The sequence below is a fragment of the Carassius carassius genome, chromosome 50 (assembly GCF_963082965.1).
Source record: "Carassius carassius chromosome 50, fCarCar2.1, whole genome shotgun sequence".
Lineage (NCBI taxonomy): Eukaryota > Metazoa > Chordata > Actinopteri > Cypriniformes > Cyprinidae > Carassius > Carassius carassius.
Genome location: NC_081804.1, coordinates 9,853,227 through 9,871,035, shown reverse-complemented (window position 1 = coordinate 9,871,035; position 17,809 = coordinate 9,853,227). Strand labels below are relative to the sequence as shown.

The following is a 17,809-nucleotide window of genomic DNA, read 5'->3' as shown; positions in this document are numbered from 1 at the left end:
GCAGAAGAGGCTTTGTTGAAGCTGATCAGTAACTGTATGACCTCTACTTCAGCTTTGAAACCAACTACAGAGCCTAGTTAGCTTGAATGAATCAATAAAATCAAATAACTTCAGTCAGCAGTTTAATATGGAACAACGTGAATATATGAATCAGGGTATGTGTTGTCTCATCCCGTTTTATACTCATACAATCTTGTTTACATTTCCAGTAGACTCCCAAAGGGTTTCCGTAAAGCTTTTCCGTATACAAATAAAGGATACTATCACTATATTGAATTTGGGTAAATATGCACACAGCATGTGGTAACTTAAAATCAATTATGCACTTGCAATGTACACAACCAAGTGCAGCAATGCATTTAAAGGACAGTGTTTTGCAAGGGAACTGCATGGTGACACAACATGTTTCTCTGTCATTTCATTTTGGAATGCCATTATATTTCAGCTTTTACATCCAGTAGTGTAGAAAGTGTTACAATTCCTAAACAGCACATTTAACAACATTGCACACAATTAATTTCCAGTCTCATTAGAGCTCTCATGCATATATTATGAATTTAACATTTTATATACAAAATATCAAATTTAGTTTCAGATGTAGACACATTTGTATAGACTGTCCATAAATTGAACAGTAGTCCTAAGGTCACCTACAAGAACACTTTAACCTATGAACATTATAAACAGTTTTTGTGTATATTAATTGACATTATTAGTCACAACAATAATATATTTTGGATTTTCTTGCTTCAAACTGTGTATATTGGAAGCCTTGTCATCTTGGTACACATTTATTGTTACAGACGTCTGAAAAGTAAGATGCTTCAAATTGCTTCTGGGGTTTTTTTTCACAGGAAATTGTGCTGGATGTCAAGTGACAAGTTTACTATGTAACTTTTTTTTTTTTTACTGTCCAGCATCAAACAGCTTCTTCCTGCCATCCATTCCAGACATGGCCTCCACATTCTTACGCCAATCAGTCACCTCTTCTTTCTATAAATGGATACAAATAAATTTTAAATTAGCTTTGATTTGTTTAAATGACAAATTAATGAAAATATAATGCCAAAAGAAGAAAAAAAAACTGAGATAAAACACATTACCTTCTCATCTTCTTTCTTTACTGTCTTCAGGTTGGCTTTGAAATCTGACTTTGATGGCATTTTGAATTCAGTCAGCGCATCAAACTTGGCATCGTGTGACTTCTTAACCTTCTTCAGTTTGGTTTGTTGCTTTGTGCCCTTCATTTCCCAAATCTTCTGGGTCAAGGAATGGATCTATAATGGACCACAATGATGGTAACTTGTGAAACAATTGTTTGTCAGATGTCAGTTTTGCATTTATTCATTTGAGAGCAGTGTTGTAAAAATAATCTAAAAAATACAGAGTATTACTTTAAAATATTATTTAAATATTAAATAATTTACTTTAACTTAAAAATTTAAACTTAAGCTTAAATCTAAACCAGAAACAAATAAGTTTTGAAATAAATAAGTTAAAGTTAAGTTAAAAGTACTAAAATCACAAAAACTGAAATCAAAATAAACTAAAGAATAAACTAATATTAATATTAATTAGAATTGGCAAAAGAGCATAAAATTACCAAAACTTAAACTAAAATTAAAACAAAAAACTCAAAATATAAAAAATAAAAGCTAATACAAAATACTGAAAAATACTGTAAAAGTATGTAAATAATACTAAATAATGACAGTTTGTGAGACATTGTGCTGGTCAGGGCCGCATTCTTGCCAACCTTGAGACCTCAGAATTAGGGAAATATTAAAAAGGACGGGGGGGGGGGGGGTTGTGTGTCGTCATATATATCACATACACAAACGATGTGTCGCCATATATAATATCACATACACAAACGCAAAGAAAAATGTAATTCATTTATTTGACAAATTCAATTCCTTAAGGCCTCTCCTCAGGAGGTTAGACCCTAATTTGTTAGCTATTGTAAATGACGAGATATGAAATAGCTACTAGATCTTATCAATAAACATTTATTAATTCATAGCCTAATGCAACAATTACATAAGTAAACTCTCAAAACATTATAATAGGCTACTTGCACGCAGACTCGTTACGTACTTCCGCTTTGAAGTAATAGGGCTCGCCGAGTTCCGGTTTGTCTTTCATTGTTTTGGAGGAAAATGTTCAGAAAAAAGTGTGTTTATAGATTTCAGAGACAGCAGAAGGTATACAACGCACACTGTTGTGTTCCGCTGTGTACATCTTCTGCAAAGTTCAACGGAACTTTAAGTTTTCACAGTTTTCCTTCAGATGTGGACCTTAGAAAACGGTGGCTTGTGAACATACGCCGAGACGATTTTTGTCCTACCAGCAATTCTAAGGTTTGCAGTAAACATTTTAGCAGTGATCAGATTATTGAACCGCAAACACCAGAGGCACGAAAAAAGTTAGTAACTGGCGCTGTGCCAGTGCTTTTTGCCTGGAATGATTACGCCGTTAAAGCATCGCGGTCCAGTGTGTGGGAGAGGAGAGAGAGGCCTGCTGAAGTGGTATCCGTCGAACCCATACCCATGGATGTTACGATGGATCACGATTACTGTAGCACTCATGAGCCTTCGTTTTCAGACCTGGCATGTGCTAAAATAGAAGAACTTTCTAATAAAGTGGAGGAGCTGAACAAACAGCTACAAGAGCTACACATTCAGCGTGATTTTGGATTGGAACGGTTTGCCGGCTCAGATGAGGACATCAGATTTTACACAAGGTAGGTCTAAAGATTGGTAGAATTGTACGATTAGATGTGATTACATATACTCAGTTTTAGATGCATGTACCTGCATTACTAACTCGGAAACATGTCAACAATTTGTAAATGTATTTAGTAACACTTCTCCTTATAGGTTCCCCAGCTACCGTCACCTGATGTCATTCTGGTGGCTAATCAAGCCATCCATACACAAAATCATTCGTGTGTCCAGGGCTAAATCTGCTGCTAGAAAGCAGGAAGACATCATACGTGTACTGCCACCATCAGAGGTAGGTTATATTCACACAGTAAGCGTGACTACATTTACAGAACACAGTACAGGGTAGTATTTACAATGTGTTATCTATATATACTAGCAGCTACTCTTAGTCTACCTCATAAGACTCTTGTCTGTTACAGGGCTGCTCTCTATCACTTTATCACTTACAAGCTCTTTTTGCACTATACAGTATGTCTGCATTTGCACTACTCTGTCTGGTTTGCACTCTCTGCCATGTGCCCTTACTTGTATATTGCATTTGTTTTTTTATATTATATGTATAATTGTATTTATTCATTTTTCTTTGTATTTTTAAAATTCTACTTTATGTATTTAATGTTATCCGTTATCCACCAAGGGTCTGAGAGTAACGCAATTTCAATTTTCTGTATGTCCTGTACATGTGGCAGAATTGACAATAAAGCTGACTTTGACTTTAATATGTTCTTATGCAAACTTAACTTTCATGCATTTTTTTTTACCTTTCCAGAGACAGCTGCTGCAACCAATCGATGAGTTTTTTCTTTTCCTTGTCTACCTGTCAGTTGGATTAAAGGAGAGAGTCCTGGCACACCTTTTCCATATGCATCCTTCCACAGTGAGCAGAATAATTGCGACATGGACAAACTACCTCTATACGCTGCTGGGATCAGTGTGTGTGTGGCTTTCAGCAGCTGATGTAAAATCTAACCTCCCTGAAGACTTCTCTGATTTCCCAGACACACAGGTCATCATTGACTGCACTGAGATCAGATGTCAAACACCATCCTCACCACTTCTCCAAAGTGAAATGTACTCAAATTACAAATCTCACTGCACAATGAAAGGCCTCATTGGAATAGCTCCTCATGGTCCAGTGACATTCGTCTCTCAGCTTTATGCTGGGTCAGTGAGTGACAGGGAGATCTTTAAACAGTGTGGGATAACAAAAAGACTTGACAGAAGACATGGCAGTTATGGTTGATAAAGGCTTTCTGATTAGTGACTGTGTCAAATGCAAAGTGTACTGTCCACCATTTCTGTCCAGGGGAAAGCAGATGCCAGCACATCAGGTGAAAGAAACGCAGGCAATAGCGAGACTGCGTGTGCACGTGGAACGGGTCATCAGGAGGATCAAAGAAAACAAACTTTTTGATGGTGTCATCACACTTTCCCACAGTGTTAATATTAATCAACTTTTTACAGTTGCATGTCTGTTGTCAAATTATCAAAACAAGGCATTAGTCAAGACATGGATCAAATGAAATCAAATCTTAGATTACTTTTTATGTTAACTACTGGAATGCTATTCCATATTTATGACTTACTCTAACTGTTAATGTTACATTTCCATTCTCAATAAATGTTAACTCAATCTGTTTATTTTAAGAAATTTATGACAAGCAAGATAAATATAATTTACTGTAAATTAAACTGACATTGTACATATCAGAAAATGAAATTGAACATAAGAAACAGACATTGTACAAATAAAACATTTAACATTTAATAACATGTTTGAGTGCTGTTTTACAGATTTATCTAATTTCTCTGACTTCTTTAAAATTTCAGTCATTACATTGACTATTTCAAACAGCAAGTATTTACTGTACATGTGCTGGACAAAATAATCCAGTTATTTCATTGACAAGTATTTTGGCATGTATGTGTAAAAGTAAAAATAATCCACCTTCTCTCTGATAACTTTGTGCACTGAAGTGTCACTGTAGATACGCTGGATAAAATAATCCTCCTGGGCCCACACCATGAAATCACACCACTGCATTCCTGAGACCAGTAGTTGTCCCTGCACTTGGTAATAGTAGGCATGGCTCTTTTTCAGGGTGAGAAATCCATGGTCCATTTGCAAATATTTGCAGTCAACAATGTTTTTGACATTAGGACATTTAATTTCAACAAGTCCAAACTGAGGATTGTCAGTGGGATCGAAAACTACGCCATCAGGGGATGCACCAAGCCAGGGAGCATTAGGATGGATGATTAAACCACAGGGTGAGTAGTTCACATTTTTCAACTTGCTGTATTCCACTGTTACCTCTGACTCCATTTCAGCACCTCTTCTCATCTCTGCTGTCTGTCGGGTTCCTGTGATGATTCGCTCTGCAAGGGACTCTGCAGAGCTTAGGCCTCTGACATGGCATATCTCCCGAAACCTGGAAGCGGTTACTCTTGATCTGCGAAGCTGATGCCAGTCAGGACAAGAGCTTTGCTCGCGTGTTGCCTCTTCAATTTTCTGAGCCGTATCTAATGGTGTGTTTAGACTTTGAAGGTGTAAGAGCTCCTCCTCAGTGCAAACAAACATGCATTTAGATGGAGCAAGATAATATCCTTCAAGAGGCAAAGGTGGAGTTGATGGGGCATCGTGTAGTGTGATGTACCGTGATGTTAAGACAGGCTGCTGGTAAGACAATGCGCTTCCTTCCTGGACCAACCCGAATGCACTTTCAACAAGTGGCTTGTCAGGTGACATGTTCATGGTGGTAACAAGTGGCTTGTCCTCAGGGCTGAATTCTGCGTATGCCTCCTCAACTCTAAACATGCATGAATCTGGTAAAGGGCCCACCATCCCTCTGTAGAGTCCACTTCTGTAGGAAAATGTTTAGCTGTATTATTGCTTTAATTACCATTTCTATAGTTTTTTACAATTTTAATGTATTATTTTAAATGTTTAAACACTTTAACAGCATAAAGCCTTGCAATGAAATGCAGCAAAGTATCTTTGTTCTCAGCATCCTTGTAATGAAAAAAATGTGAACTTACCTCACTCCACCTTGTGCAGAACGATTTGCTACAGGTTTTGTGATGACCATGGCATTGATGGGGCCTGGTTTCACGCCCTGACAGACAAGTGTAAATAATCTTAGAGAGAAGAACAAAGCTGAAACTATAAACTTAAAATGCGCTTTTAAAAGAATTCAGTTTCTACATAAAATTACCCTGCATAATGTAAAGAACATACTGTGAAAATTTAACCTTGATATATCTTTAATATGAACTGAATAAGATCATGTCAAATATTGAAATCATGGTGAAATAAATGGTTGAAATTGAACTTTGATGCTCCTGATGTCAAAACTACACTGTGATTTTAGTCTAAATTTCACAAGCAATGCCACATATTGTGATTATATTTTCTTATAAATAAGGATACATTTTTGATGTTAAATTACCATTGTTCGTGGTTTATGCCAGGATTGTTCTCTTTCAGTGCAGCTAAGCACAGGGGGTACAACAGATAAATTAAGCTGGGAATAATGGGCAGTTTGAAACAGCAAGGCAACCGTGTGATTGCACAAAGCAGTGCCTGCCACACATGAACACTTGCTGTGTGTTAGCACCACAGGTGAAACATCCCTGAGTCCAACCTAAAAATAATTAACTTGTACTTCTTGCTAATAAAGTCTAAGTTAGTAGCATGTTAATTTTAGTAGAACAATAACCAAGGTGGCTTTGTAGGAGCAGAATACACCGTGGCTACTCTGGGTTTATGCAATACTTAAGAAATCTTATCTTAAGAAATAATGATTTCAAATTCAGACTGACAACATTCTGATTCTTCTGCAAAACCTCCTTGTTATTTGTAATACTTCAAGAAAATGAACACATCGGAACACACATGAACAATTCAGAACACGCATTAAGGCATTTGAACACACTTGAACACCTGAACAGAACACTTGAACACCTGAACTGGTTTTGAAGAACGGTGAACCCTATGTCTCTAGCATACTATTAAATTGTGTGGTGCCTCATTCTTCCTCATTGACCTGTAACACAAGGCTCTAACGCAGACTTCCCCTGACAGCCTGTCTTTATTTGATACTGAAAGCAATAACACAAGCACATATTATGCAAACAATTAAGGCATTCCTGTTTGTTTACAGTTAGCTAACAGTTAGCATTGAAAGCTGATTAACATTAAATGTTGCTTACCTTCGTAACCGTGTATATACGAGGCTGCGTATAATTTAAAGCCTTTCTCCAGCTTGCTGGATGGAGCTTTGGTTGTTTTGCAAATACGATGCACGTCAGTAACGTTAATCCGTGGGAGATCTTGGAGACAGCGGGTGTAGAAAATAGCCATTGCTAAACCGGAACTGACTGAGCCCTATTTAAAAGAACGCGGAAGTAGGTGTGCAAGTAGCGTATTATGACATTTCATTTTTAATTTTTCATGTAACAGTCTAAAGCTAAATAAATAGCTGTTCTTGCCTTTCATTTCAGACGTCTGCTTCTAGGGGCCGTTCACATATCGCATCTTTTTCGCGCTCAAGGTCGTTATTTCAACCGTAGGTGTGCGGCCGCGGTGAGCACGCTCATAATGGAAGCAACGTGGTGAGCTACTTTTTCCAGGCGGGTTTTTCCTTCTCATCTCCAGAAATATATCTAGTAGTAAAGCTAATGCGAGCCGAGGTGAGGCTAGAAATCAATTAATCCTTTGCTGATACTTCTTCGTCGTCATCATGGAGAGCGCAGTTTGGTTGCATAGCAACGACAGACGCCATGGGAGCGCAAGCGTTTGGTCTAAAACGGCACCCAGTGACGGATGGTGTAGCAATATTGTTGTCCGGGTGGAAATCGGGAGAAATTCGGGAGAAAGGTCGGTCCGGGAGATTTTCGGGAGGGGCTTTGAAATTCGGGAGTCTCCCGGAAAATTAGGGAGGGTTGGCATGTATGCAGGGCCATATTTTTTTTTACATATTTTTTTTTATAATAGGCTACTATTTAAAAACCATTAATTCGAAATACTACCAAATAAAGCAAAAAAAAAAAAGTCCGGCTCTTCAATCTTCCCCCTCCCATCGAGTGCTTGAAGTGCGTCAGAAACAGAGCGCGCGCACGATCAGTTGTTGGTAATTTGTTGTGTAGCGTGCCCGACGCCGCATCCAATGTAGACAGCACTGCTTTTGTTAACACCTTTATACAGTCTATGGTTAACACACAGCTCGTAGAAACGGGCCTGGCAGCTCGCGCCAGTTCTAGACACGGTGAAAGTTTCCTGATTGTGACGGAAGGCCAAATTTACATGACACATTAGAAATGAGCATAGTCTGCGATAGATACAGTGCCAAAAAGAAGAGAAGAGGATAAAGACAGAGGTAAAGAGATGTAGTGAAAGAACAATTTATTGCATAGGAGTAAGATACTATAATTTCATGGCAGTTATTTTTACCTTAAACTTAATGTTAGCCGTTGTTCTGAGTTCTGAGTCCCCAGACTGTGATTTTGTACAATCATGTCAGTTTTAAGACGCATTTTTTAATATCACTTTTTAATTAATGTTTTACTCTACAGTTGTGCAGTTTTGGGGGAATACAGTACAGGCCAAAAGTTTGGAAACATTACTATTTTTAATGTTTTTGAAAGAAGTTTCTTCTGCTCATCAAGCCTGCATTTATTTGATCAAAAATACAGAAAAAAATGTAATATTGTGATATATTATTACAATTTAAAATCATTTGTTTTCAATTTATTATACTTTAAATTATCATTTATTTCTGTGATGCAAAGCTGAATTTTCAGCATCATTACTCCATTCTTCAGTGTCATCTGTGACATCCGGTCTATCACATGATCCTTTAGAAATCATTCTAATATGATGATTTATTATGAGTGTTGGAAACAGTTCTGCTGTAATGTGTGTGTGTGTGTGTGTGTATGTGTGTATATATATATATATATATATATATGCTAAATCATGAACACAATGACAGGGTGAAATGGGCTGTGATGCATGGGGCGCCAGGTAAAATCTTGCCTAGGGCAGCAAATTGGTCAGGGCCGGCCCTGGTGTTGGTACTTAATTATTTTCATGTTTCCTGCGATTAAAGCCCATAACCTTATCAGTGTTAATTTCACTAACAACTTAATCACATGCTTTATTTACTAGAACCGTGAGATCTAAACACTTGATAGCATTTGTATTCATGAATAAACTACTAAATCTTTCGTTCGACTTTCAAAAAGTGATACATCATCACAAAACCATACCTCTTTTTCATTTTTAGCCACTTTAATTTGAAGATCATAACACGCCTCATCAACGATATCAATTTTGTGGTGATGCTCTTTACATAGTTCCTGAAAAACAACAAATAGTTAAGAATAAGAATAGACATTCATGAATATACCGTTTATTTATTTCTGCATGTTGCTGGTGGAGAAAATATTTATTCATGAAAATACCTGGAGCTCCAGTGCAGACAGACCAGACAGATTGAGAGGAGGAACCCTCTTATCAAGAGAATCGGCCCTGTCTCTTTTGTTCTGCAATTTTTCAGCTGCCAGCATAGAGGTGGCCTTCTTCAATAATTTGCTATGTAATGTAATCACATAGCTAAGACAGACAGCCTTTTCATCCTGAATTCTAGTTTTGCCTTTTATTATTTTACAGACATTTAATTTTTACAGACATTTAATGTGCATTTAATGTGATTTTCTGCATAAGAAACATTTTTCATTAACAATTTCGAAAACGTTGTGCTGCTTAATATTTTATGCATGCTTGCTGAATAAAAGTATTAATTTCTTAACCTTAATCTTTAATTTCTTTAAGGAAAAAATGTTACAACCGCTTACTGACTTAGTAAACAGTAGTGTAAAAAAAAAACAAATAGAAAACTTACTTTTAGGTGCAGCCGCCTTGTGGCAGTATACTTTGTTTGTTTCTGAAAAACATGTCATGTTTAATCACTCCAAATGATTCTTGAATAACTTCTGGATTATGGTATATCTTGCCAAAACTTACCGGTCTGCAACGGCAATGCACAGAGCAATGCGATAAGAGAAAAAAAGAAACACCAAAATAGATTAACAAAAGAGATCAATAGAGCCACTCTACAATTTTAATAATAAAGCTGTCAAAGTACTTACCCTTCAGACATGGTTATTTCTCTGTATGGATTCTGATATTAAAATGATTTAAAAACATATCAATTGTTTAAAACGACATCACATTATATGTTCCATTTTCCAAATCAGTCACAATAACAAAGGTGACGAATGGATGTCCATGTATGTGAAACATGCTTACCGTCCACACGTAGAACATAGTCTGGAAAAGTGATGAGTGCTAAGTATTTAAAAGTGCGGACGAGTCACATTGTAGAGGAAAATTTAATTTAATGGCCCTTGTATACAAAGAAGACAGTTGTATAAAGAACTGGTGCCAAGCACTCTATCCATACCTATTCATTGCCTGATAAAGCACATGCTTGTTAGTGTTCCCAGCCTGGCTACATTTGAACATTGCTACCGTTCTTTCATATGGCCCAGTTTCAAGCTCTAGCCTTGATCTCACTACAGTGGATGCTAATGCTTTTTATACAGATCCTGGCCAGAACTCAACAAGTTTTGGAAGAGATTTTTATTTTAAAGTAAATTCTTGGTAGCCAGAACTACCAGAACTATTTTGAACTAAATTATCTGGGTATAGTGAGTCTTTTATGCTAATAAGAAAAATTATGTTAAAAATGTTATGCTTTTGATTACCAAAAAAGCAATATTCATTTCATGCTTAAAAATGTAGGAATGCAAATTTAGGAAGTAGGCGTTCAAGAGTTCGATCAAAAGCTAGCCACAAGTTCAGAGGTGTTTTCTTATCCATTGCTCAATTTTGTTTTCAACTTTTGAGTGCGTAAGTGCAAGATCAACCATCTGAGAACTCTTCATGGACTAACTGGTTCTGCGAGCCAAATATCTGGCTAAATCAAGAACCTTGGATATTGTATCCACACTTCTCCAAGTCTAAGCTAGCTGTGCAACAGCTACAGTATTTCATAACATACATTCATTGAAGTTGACACAAGTGGCTTGTTACAGGAATACACCGTGTGGCGTTTGTTAATCCCTGCGGGGAGCCGCGGCCATGACACAGGAGAATGTAGGATCTATATGCATTCATCCTCTAACAGTGAAGGTGTGTTTATGATTATCTATAAAGTCCAAATGTGTGCTGTAAATCTACAAGCGATAAACAGACTATACTGTACAAATCCCATCAAATGTTTAGTAGTAAACTCAGTATACACAGTCAGTATTTATGACAGCATGTGTGGGTCCAATCCTGTAAATGTGATATCTTGGAGGACTTACCTTGAACTAGGAGGCATTCAGGGCAAGACAAGTTGTGTGGTGGCATCGAGGAAGAATAAACATGATATGTTTTTCATGAAGGATTTATGGAATGAATACTGCGTGTGAATGGTTCACTAAAATAGACCCCCGTTACATGTCTTGTACTCACATGTGCAAATACCTGGGCAATTTGTTCTCCACCTTCCTTAAATGGAGTGTGTTTGTCATTCCAGGACAGGGACATAAACATTTCTAAATGACACAGACTAGTGCAAGGGTCATGCACTTAAGTTTGAGTTTATTTGACACAAAAAGAAGGAACACACAACGTTCTTGTCAAGGATAACACAATAACTTATTTCCATTGTGGTTCTTGGTTTTTAAAAGAAAAGAAAGAAGAAGAAAATCCTAATCAAAAAATCACAATCAAAAAATTCACTCAGACTCATAAAACAGATCAAACGATTTCTTATTTAATTCATCTTTTAACTAGTCTTATCATCTTACTTCAATTCTCTCTGTTATCCTAATAAAGTAGCAAATTAACTGAAACTAAAATTATAAAAAAGAAACTGAAATAAATCTAAATATTAGATACAAAAAATATTTTTTTGTTTCTTTAATGTTGCTTTGTCAATAACTGAAACAAGTTTAAGTTGAAACATTAAAGTTACTAACTAGAAATAAACAAAAATTAAAACTATTGAAAATTGAACTAAAACTAAAACTTAAATAGTAAAAAAATTAAAAAGGCAAAAGCACATAGCAAAATTACCAAAACTTAAAATAATATTAAAATGAAAATTTCAGATATTTAAGAAACATGCTATGTTAACATACTTGTTTATCTGATAAACAATACTACAGACAGTTACTCTCCTTTGAAAATGTGTGTTCAGGGCCAGAATGTCAGTATTTGTTTTGGTTTGTGAAAACCCGTCCTCTGCCAGTTTGCCCAGTTGTATTTTGGCACCCCATGTTGCCAGTTGGCGGAAAACACAGCGTATTTCATTTCATTCATGTCAAGTGCGCTCGTTCCTGTTGGTGTCGTCCATCTGGTAACCTGCGTTTGTATCAAGTCTAAGGAGGAGGGGCAGGGTGAAAAAAACCCTCTCCAATATTTGGATTTGGACTGCAATACCTAATTCAACCACTCAGTGTCAATCCTACATCAATTAATATCAATTAATATTATTTAATGGACAGTTTTATTTTTATTAACTAATGTCAACAAAGATTAATAAATACTGGAACAAATATATTGCTCATTTTTACACCAATGTGATCTAATGGGACTTCACTGTAAAGTGTTTAATTTCATTTAATTGCACTTTAACTATATTAATTCACAAAATGATTGTGAATGATTGTGAAATTAAAATTAATTTTCTCAGCGTAAATGCTAAAGTAAATTGGCCTTTTCTTGAACTTGCATGCTTGTGTTTGAGGACCATAAAAACAGTTCGTCAAGGCTATGGAGCCTGTGTGTCGTGTAAATGAGGGCAGACAGTCATGAGTATTTGTTTAGAAGGGTCTGACAGCACCGTCCTAAAAGTCTGATGGATTTAATTATAATTTACAAAAAGCGCTCAATGACAATGTGACACTAAAGTATTTTTATGAGATTTATTGTATGCTGATATGTCATGTAGGCCCAGCCTATGATTAATTACAGCTTCCAGTGATGATATTGTGCTAGAGTTTTTACTGTGTGAAAGAATGAGACAAGGGTTTTTCAAGAGCTTCTCAAATCCTCTGCTGACTGCTGGCATGTAGCAGTAGATATCAATGTCAGCAGACCTGACAAAGTCATTTTAGTGTTAATTGTGGAAGTTTGCTTGTTAGGGCACTGTTCTCTTCTTTTAAAGTGTAATGAAAACTAGCATGATTCTGTGGGTCTGGCAAAGACAGTCTCTGGCTAATGGTGTAACAATTCTGTATAAAAATAAAACTTATTAGAATGTAAGACACAACTGCTGTTTGCAGAGATAGAGAGAATAAATATATATATTGCTTATACAATGATTAAAATTACCCTGTTAATTATTCTCTGAACTGACATGAGCCCTCTAGTGGTAATGAGTTTAGTTTTTAAAGTTTTTACAAACAGTTTACTCTAAACAAAAAACTGTCTACATTACACACATCATTCAAAATCAACAGGTCTTTTGTTTTATTTGGGATACTGCCATTTAAATCCCAAACTCATTTACTGATGACCTACACAGCAATGATTCATGTGTGAAAACACATACATATACAGTACGTATGTATGTATGATTATATACTATGTGTACACACACACACACACACACTTTTTGTGAAAAGTGTGGACATCCCATAGGCGTAATGGTTTTTATACTGTACAAACTGTATATTCTATGGCCCTACACCAACCCTACAACCCTAACCCTCACAGGAAACTTTTTGCATTTTTACTTTCTCAAAAAAAACTCATTCTGTATGATTTATAAGCGTTTTGAAAAATGGGGACATGGGTTATGTCCTCATAAGTCACCCTCTCCTTGTAATACCTGTGTCATACCCATGTCATTATACAGAGTTGTGTCCTGATATGTCACAAAAACAAGAGCACACACACACACACACACACACACACACACACATATATATATATATATATATATATATATATATATATATATATATACAGTACAGACCAAAAGTTTGGAAACATTACTATTTTTAATGTTTCTGAAAGAAGTTTCTTCTGTTCATCAAGCCTGCATTTATTTGATCAAAAATACAGAAAAAACAGCAATATTGTGAAATATTATTACAACTTCATTTCTGTTCTTGGGCCTAAATTAACAGTACGCTGATGTTAATATATAATGGTGTATGTGGTTTATGCTTATTAAAGAAACTCCTTTGATTCATTCTCCTTTGTCGTGTGCCTTCCTGCTACCACGTTATTACCACAGTATTACTATGCCTTTTAAAGACTTGCACTTTAACATGACATGCACAAATTCCTGTTATTCTTTATTTACATGTAATGCACTTTCACCTAATATATTAACTTGATGTACCCCTGAGATCTTAAGGTAATAAAACATTTGCATGTTCACGGTTCTCTGACGTTAGTTAATGGTAACATGACATGCAATTAAATTATATATATACATACATACATATATATGCATATATATTAGTAAGTGTTTTATTTTGATGAATGATAATTTAAAATGATTTTATTTTAATTTAAAAAAAAATTGTGATTTAATAAATTATCAGTTTTCATTATACTCTAGAACCCCCTGCAGTTCTTTCACGATCACATCACATTTGGGAGACATTGAGATAATGTAATGTTCAATGCACTTTTTATGTTGGTAATAACAACAAATGGAATACATTTTCTTTGCATTTATATATCAACATGGTAACACGATCATATATTTAAATCAATGTGATAAGCAAGTAATCAAAAAGTAGTCTGATAATATTATCTGATGGATTACGTTACTAACATTTTTGTCATGTAGCATAATTTGGAATCCATTTGTAGCATAAGTACCAAGCTCTGATTTTTAAGTAATTTAATACACTTTAAATCGGCTATATTTACATATGAAAAAAGGGGCACACCAAGACTTAGAAAAAACTTTTTTTTTTCTGAACCTATAACTAAGAAATATGTAAATGATATTTCTAAGCTGGAGTATCAATAATTTACAAGTTTTTATCGATATTAGCTATTCCATGTACTTTTTTAATCTGATCTTTTGTATGTTTATAAAATTCGGCTTTCTTTATTTTATTTATTTATCGAAAATCCGATATTACCGTTGTAACCACGTAGGCTCATCATGAAATTGCCCTTGTAAATCCCCCATGACAGAAATTCTGAGTAAAAGCCAGTAGATGCGATTCTCATCTAGTACAGACCTAACCGAATCAAAGTTCAACCCAGCGGAGTCCAGCCGAAAAGCAAATAGCTTAAATATATAAATAGGTAAAAAAAATTACATGTAATATATATATATATATATATATATATATATATATATATATATATATATTACATTTTATTTTTTTACATTTTATTTGCTTTGTATAGTAAAGCAAAGGAAGTGGAAGTGATTGTGAGAGCTGAGGGTGCAGTCCCAGTAACCACTGGGATCCTCGAGGGCAGGATTCATGTGGGCCTTTCTACAGATGAACTGGACTTCCTTACTCAAAGCAATCCTCAAGTCTAATCCTCAAGAAGCAGCTGATCTTATTGGCAAGTCTAAGTGTTAAAGCTTTCATCACACATACATTTATCAATAATGCAGATTTACTGAATGCTGCAGTGATCCTAATTGAAAGCTAGTTGAAACAGAGATCATAGATAATGTTCCTCTGCATATCCTCATCCTGCTTAGTCATTTGTGAAGGGTCCTTTTACTCTCTCGTTCCTCAACAGCAAGCATGCTATCTCTAGGGCTGCAAAGTGGTCCTCTGTTGGCTGTTCCCATCCCTGAGAAATGTATTCAATATGTTCAGTCTTTTTATTCCAGGTAAACAGAAGAATGATTCATTTTGTCCAATCAGATGCAATACAGAATGAGATTGTCCTGCTCCCTAATAACACATGCATATGACAAAAAAAAAAAACACCAAATCATGTTCATGGCTGTGATGAAATTAAAATCTATTGGCTTACATATATATTTCCCATGCAAACTTCCTGTTGCAATAGGAAAATCTGCAAAGGATTTAAAGTAACGTTAACAACTGATAACCTTTTTTTTAGTGTTTTTTCTTAATGTTCAGTTTGAGGATCAGCTTGCATCAGCATCTCTCATAGTTCTTGATGACAACATTCCAGTTTTAACCATTGATTACTTGTGCTGTATCGCCAAGAAACGTGCAGTCCCTGGTAAACCTCAGTTATCTAATACAGCTTCAGAGCACTGAGGTCATAGTTTCAAGACAGTTGTTATATGCATATTGCATGTCTTTTTCTTATGCTGCAGTGTGGTTTGAGCCCACAGATGCAGATAAGGCCTGTAAACCCGACCTGTCTGGAAAGCCCTGTCTTACATCTCCCCCAACCTGGATGAGCTCTGCACCATGAATCATACACTAGATCTAGCCATTGCTACAGTTACTGGAGTTAGAAACAACCTAAAACAAGCTAATGCTTGACAGCTGGACAGGAAGTGGCAGAGCTACTTGAATAGTAATTAAAAAAAATATTTTGATTCAGAGTTGCCCAGAACACTTGCGATGTCTTGGGCTGTATGTAATGGTGTGTACATGAACATGATGCTGGGACTATAAATTTGCAGCCACAAAAGCAAAAGTTGGTATGAGGGCCTAATTATACTAATCTTAAAGGAATAGTTCACCCAAAAATGAAAATTTGCTGAAGATTTACTCATCCTTAGGTGATGCAGCTGAGTTTGTTTCTTCATGGGAACAGATTTGGAGAAATATAGCATTACATCACTTTCTCACCGATGGATCCTCTGTAGTGAATGGGTGCCGTCACCAATTGGTGGAGTCCAAACAGCTGATAAAAACATCACAATAATCCACAAGTAATCCACACGACTCCAGTCCATCAGTTGACATCTTGTGAAGTGAAAAGATGTGTGTTTGTAAGAAACAAATTCATCATGAAGACTTTAACTTCAAACCTCTTTAACTTCAAAAGTCAATCCATAATATTGTTAAAAAATCAGTTTGTCTGAATTAGGAGATTAATACAGGTGCTGGTCATATGATTAGAATATCATCAAAAAAGTTGATTTATTTCACTAATTCCATTCAAAAAGTGAAACTTGTATATTATATTCATTCATTACACACAGACTGATATATTTCAAAAGTTTATTTCTTTTAATTTTGATGATTATAACTGACAACTAAGGAAAATCCCAAATTTAGAATCTCAGAAAATTAGAATATTACTTAAAACCAATATAAAGAAAGGATTTTTAGAAATCTTGGCCAACTGAACAGTATGAACATGAAAAGTATGAGCATGCACAGAACTCAATACTAGCCCAGGTTGCTCTGATAGTGGCCTTCAGCTCTTCTGCATTGTTGGCTCTGCATCTTCCTCTTCACAATACCCCACAGAATTTTTATGGGGTTAAGGTCAGGTGAGTTTGCTGGCCAATTAAGGACAGGGATACGGTGGTCCTTAAACCAGGTACTAGTAGCTTTGGCATTGTGTGCAGGTGCTAAGTCCTGTTGGAAAATGAAATCTGCATCTCCATAAAGTTGGTCAGCAGCAGGAAGCATGAAGTGCTCTAAAACTTCCTGCCATATGGCTGTGTTGACCTTGGACCTCAGAAAACACTGTGGACCAACACCAGCAGATGACATGGCACTGCAAACCATCACTGACTGTGGAAACTTTACACTGGACCTCAAGCAACGTGGATTGTGTGCCTCTCCTCTCTTGCTCCAGACTCTGGGACCCTGATTTCCCCGAAATGAAATGCAAAATTTACTTTCATCAGAGAACATGCAGTAACTTTGGACCACTCAGCAGCAGTCCAATCCTTTTTGTCTTCAGACGCTGTCTGTTGTTCAAGAGTGGCTTGACACAAGGAATGCGACAGCTGAAACCCATGTCTTGCATACGTCTGTGTGTAGTGGTTCTTGAAGCACTGATTCCAGCTGCAGTCCACTCTTTGTGAATCTCCCCCACATTTTTTATGGATTTTGTTTCACAATCCTCTCCAGGGTGTGGTTATCCCCATTGC

The 17,809-nt window shown here is 36.1% G+C and overlaps 1 protein-coding gene across 1 annotated transcript; it reads right to left on the bottom strand.

The window, feature by feature from the left end:
* Positions 1-642: 642 nt before the first annotated feature.
* On the bottom strand, positions 643-9,322 carry LOC132133690 (troponin I, slow skeletal muscle-like). Its single transcript, XM_059546606.1, has 4 exons — positions 9,192-9,322; positions 8,997-9,086; positions 1,104-1,277; positions 643-993 (listed from the first exon to the last, which is right to left on the bottom strand). The coding sequence occupies exons 1-4, from the start codon at positions 9,294-9,296 to the stop codon at positions 907-909; spliced, it is 456 nt and encodes a 151-aa protein (XP_059402589.1). The 5' UTR covers positions 9,297-9,322; the 3' UTR covers positions 643-906.
* Positions 9,323-17,809: the final 8,487 nt, after the last annotated feature.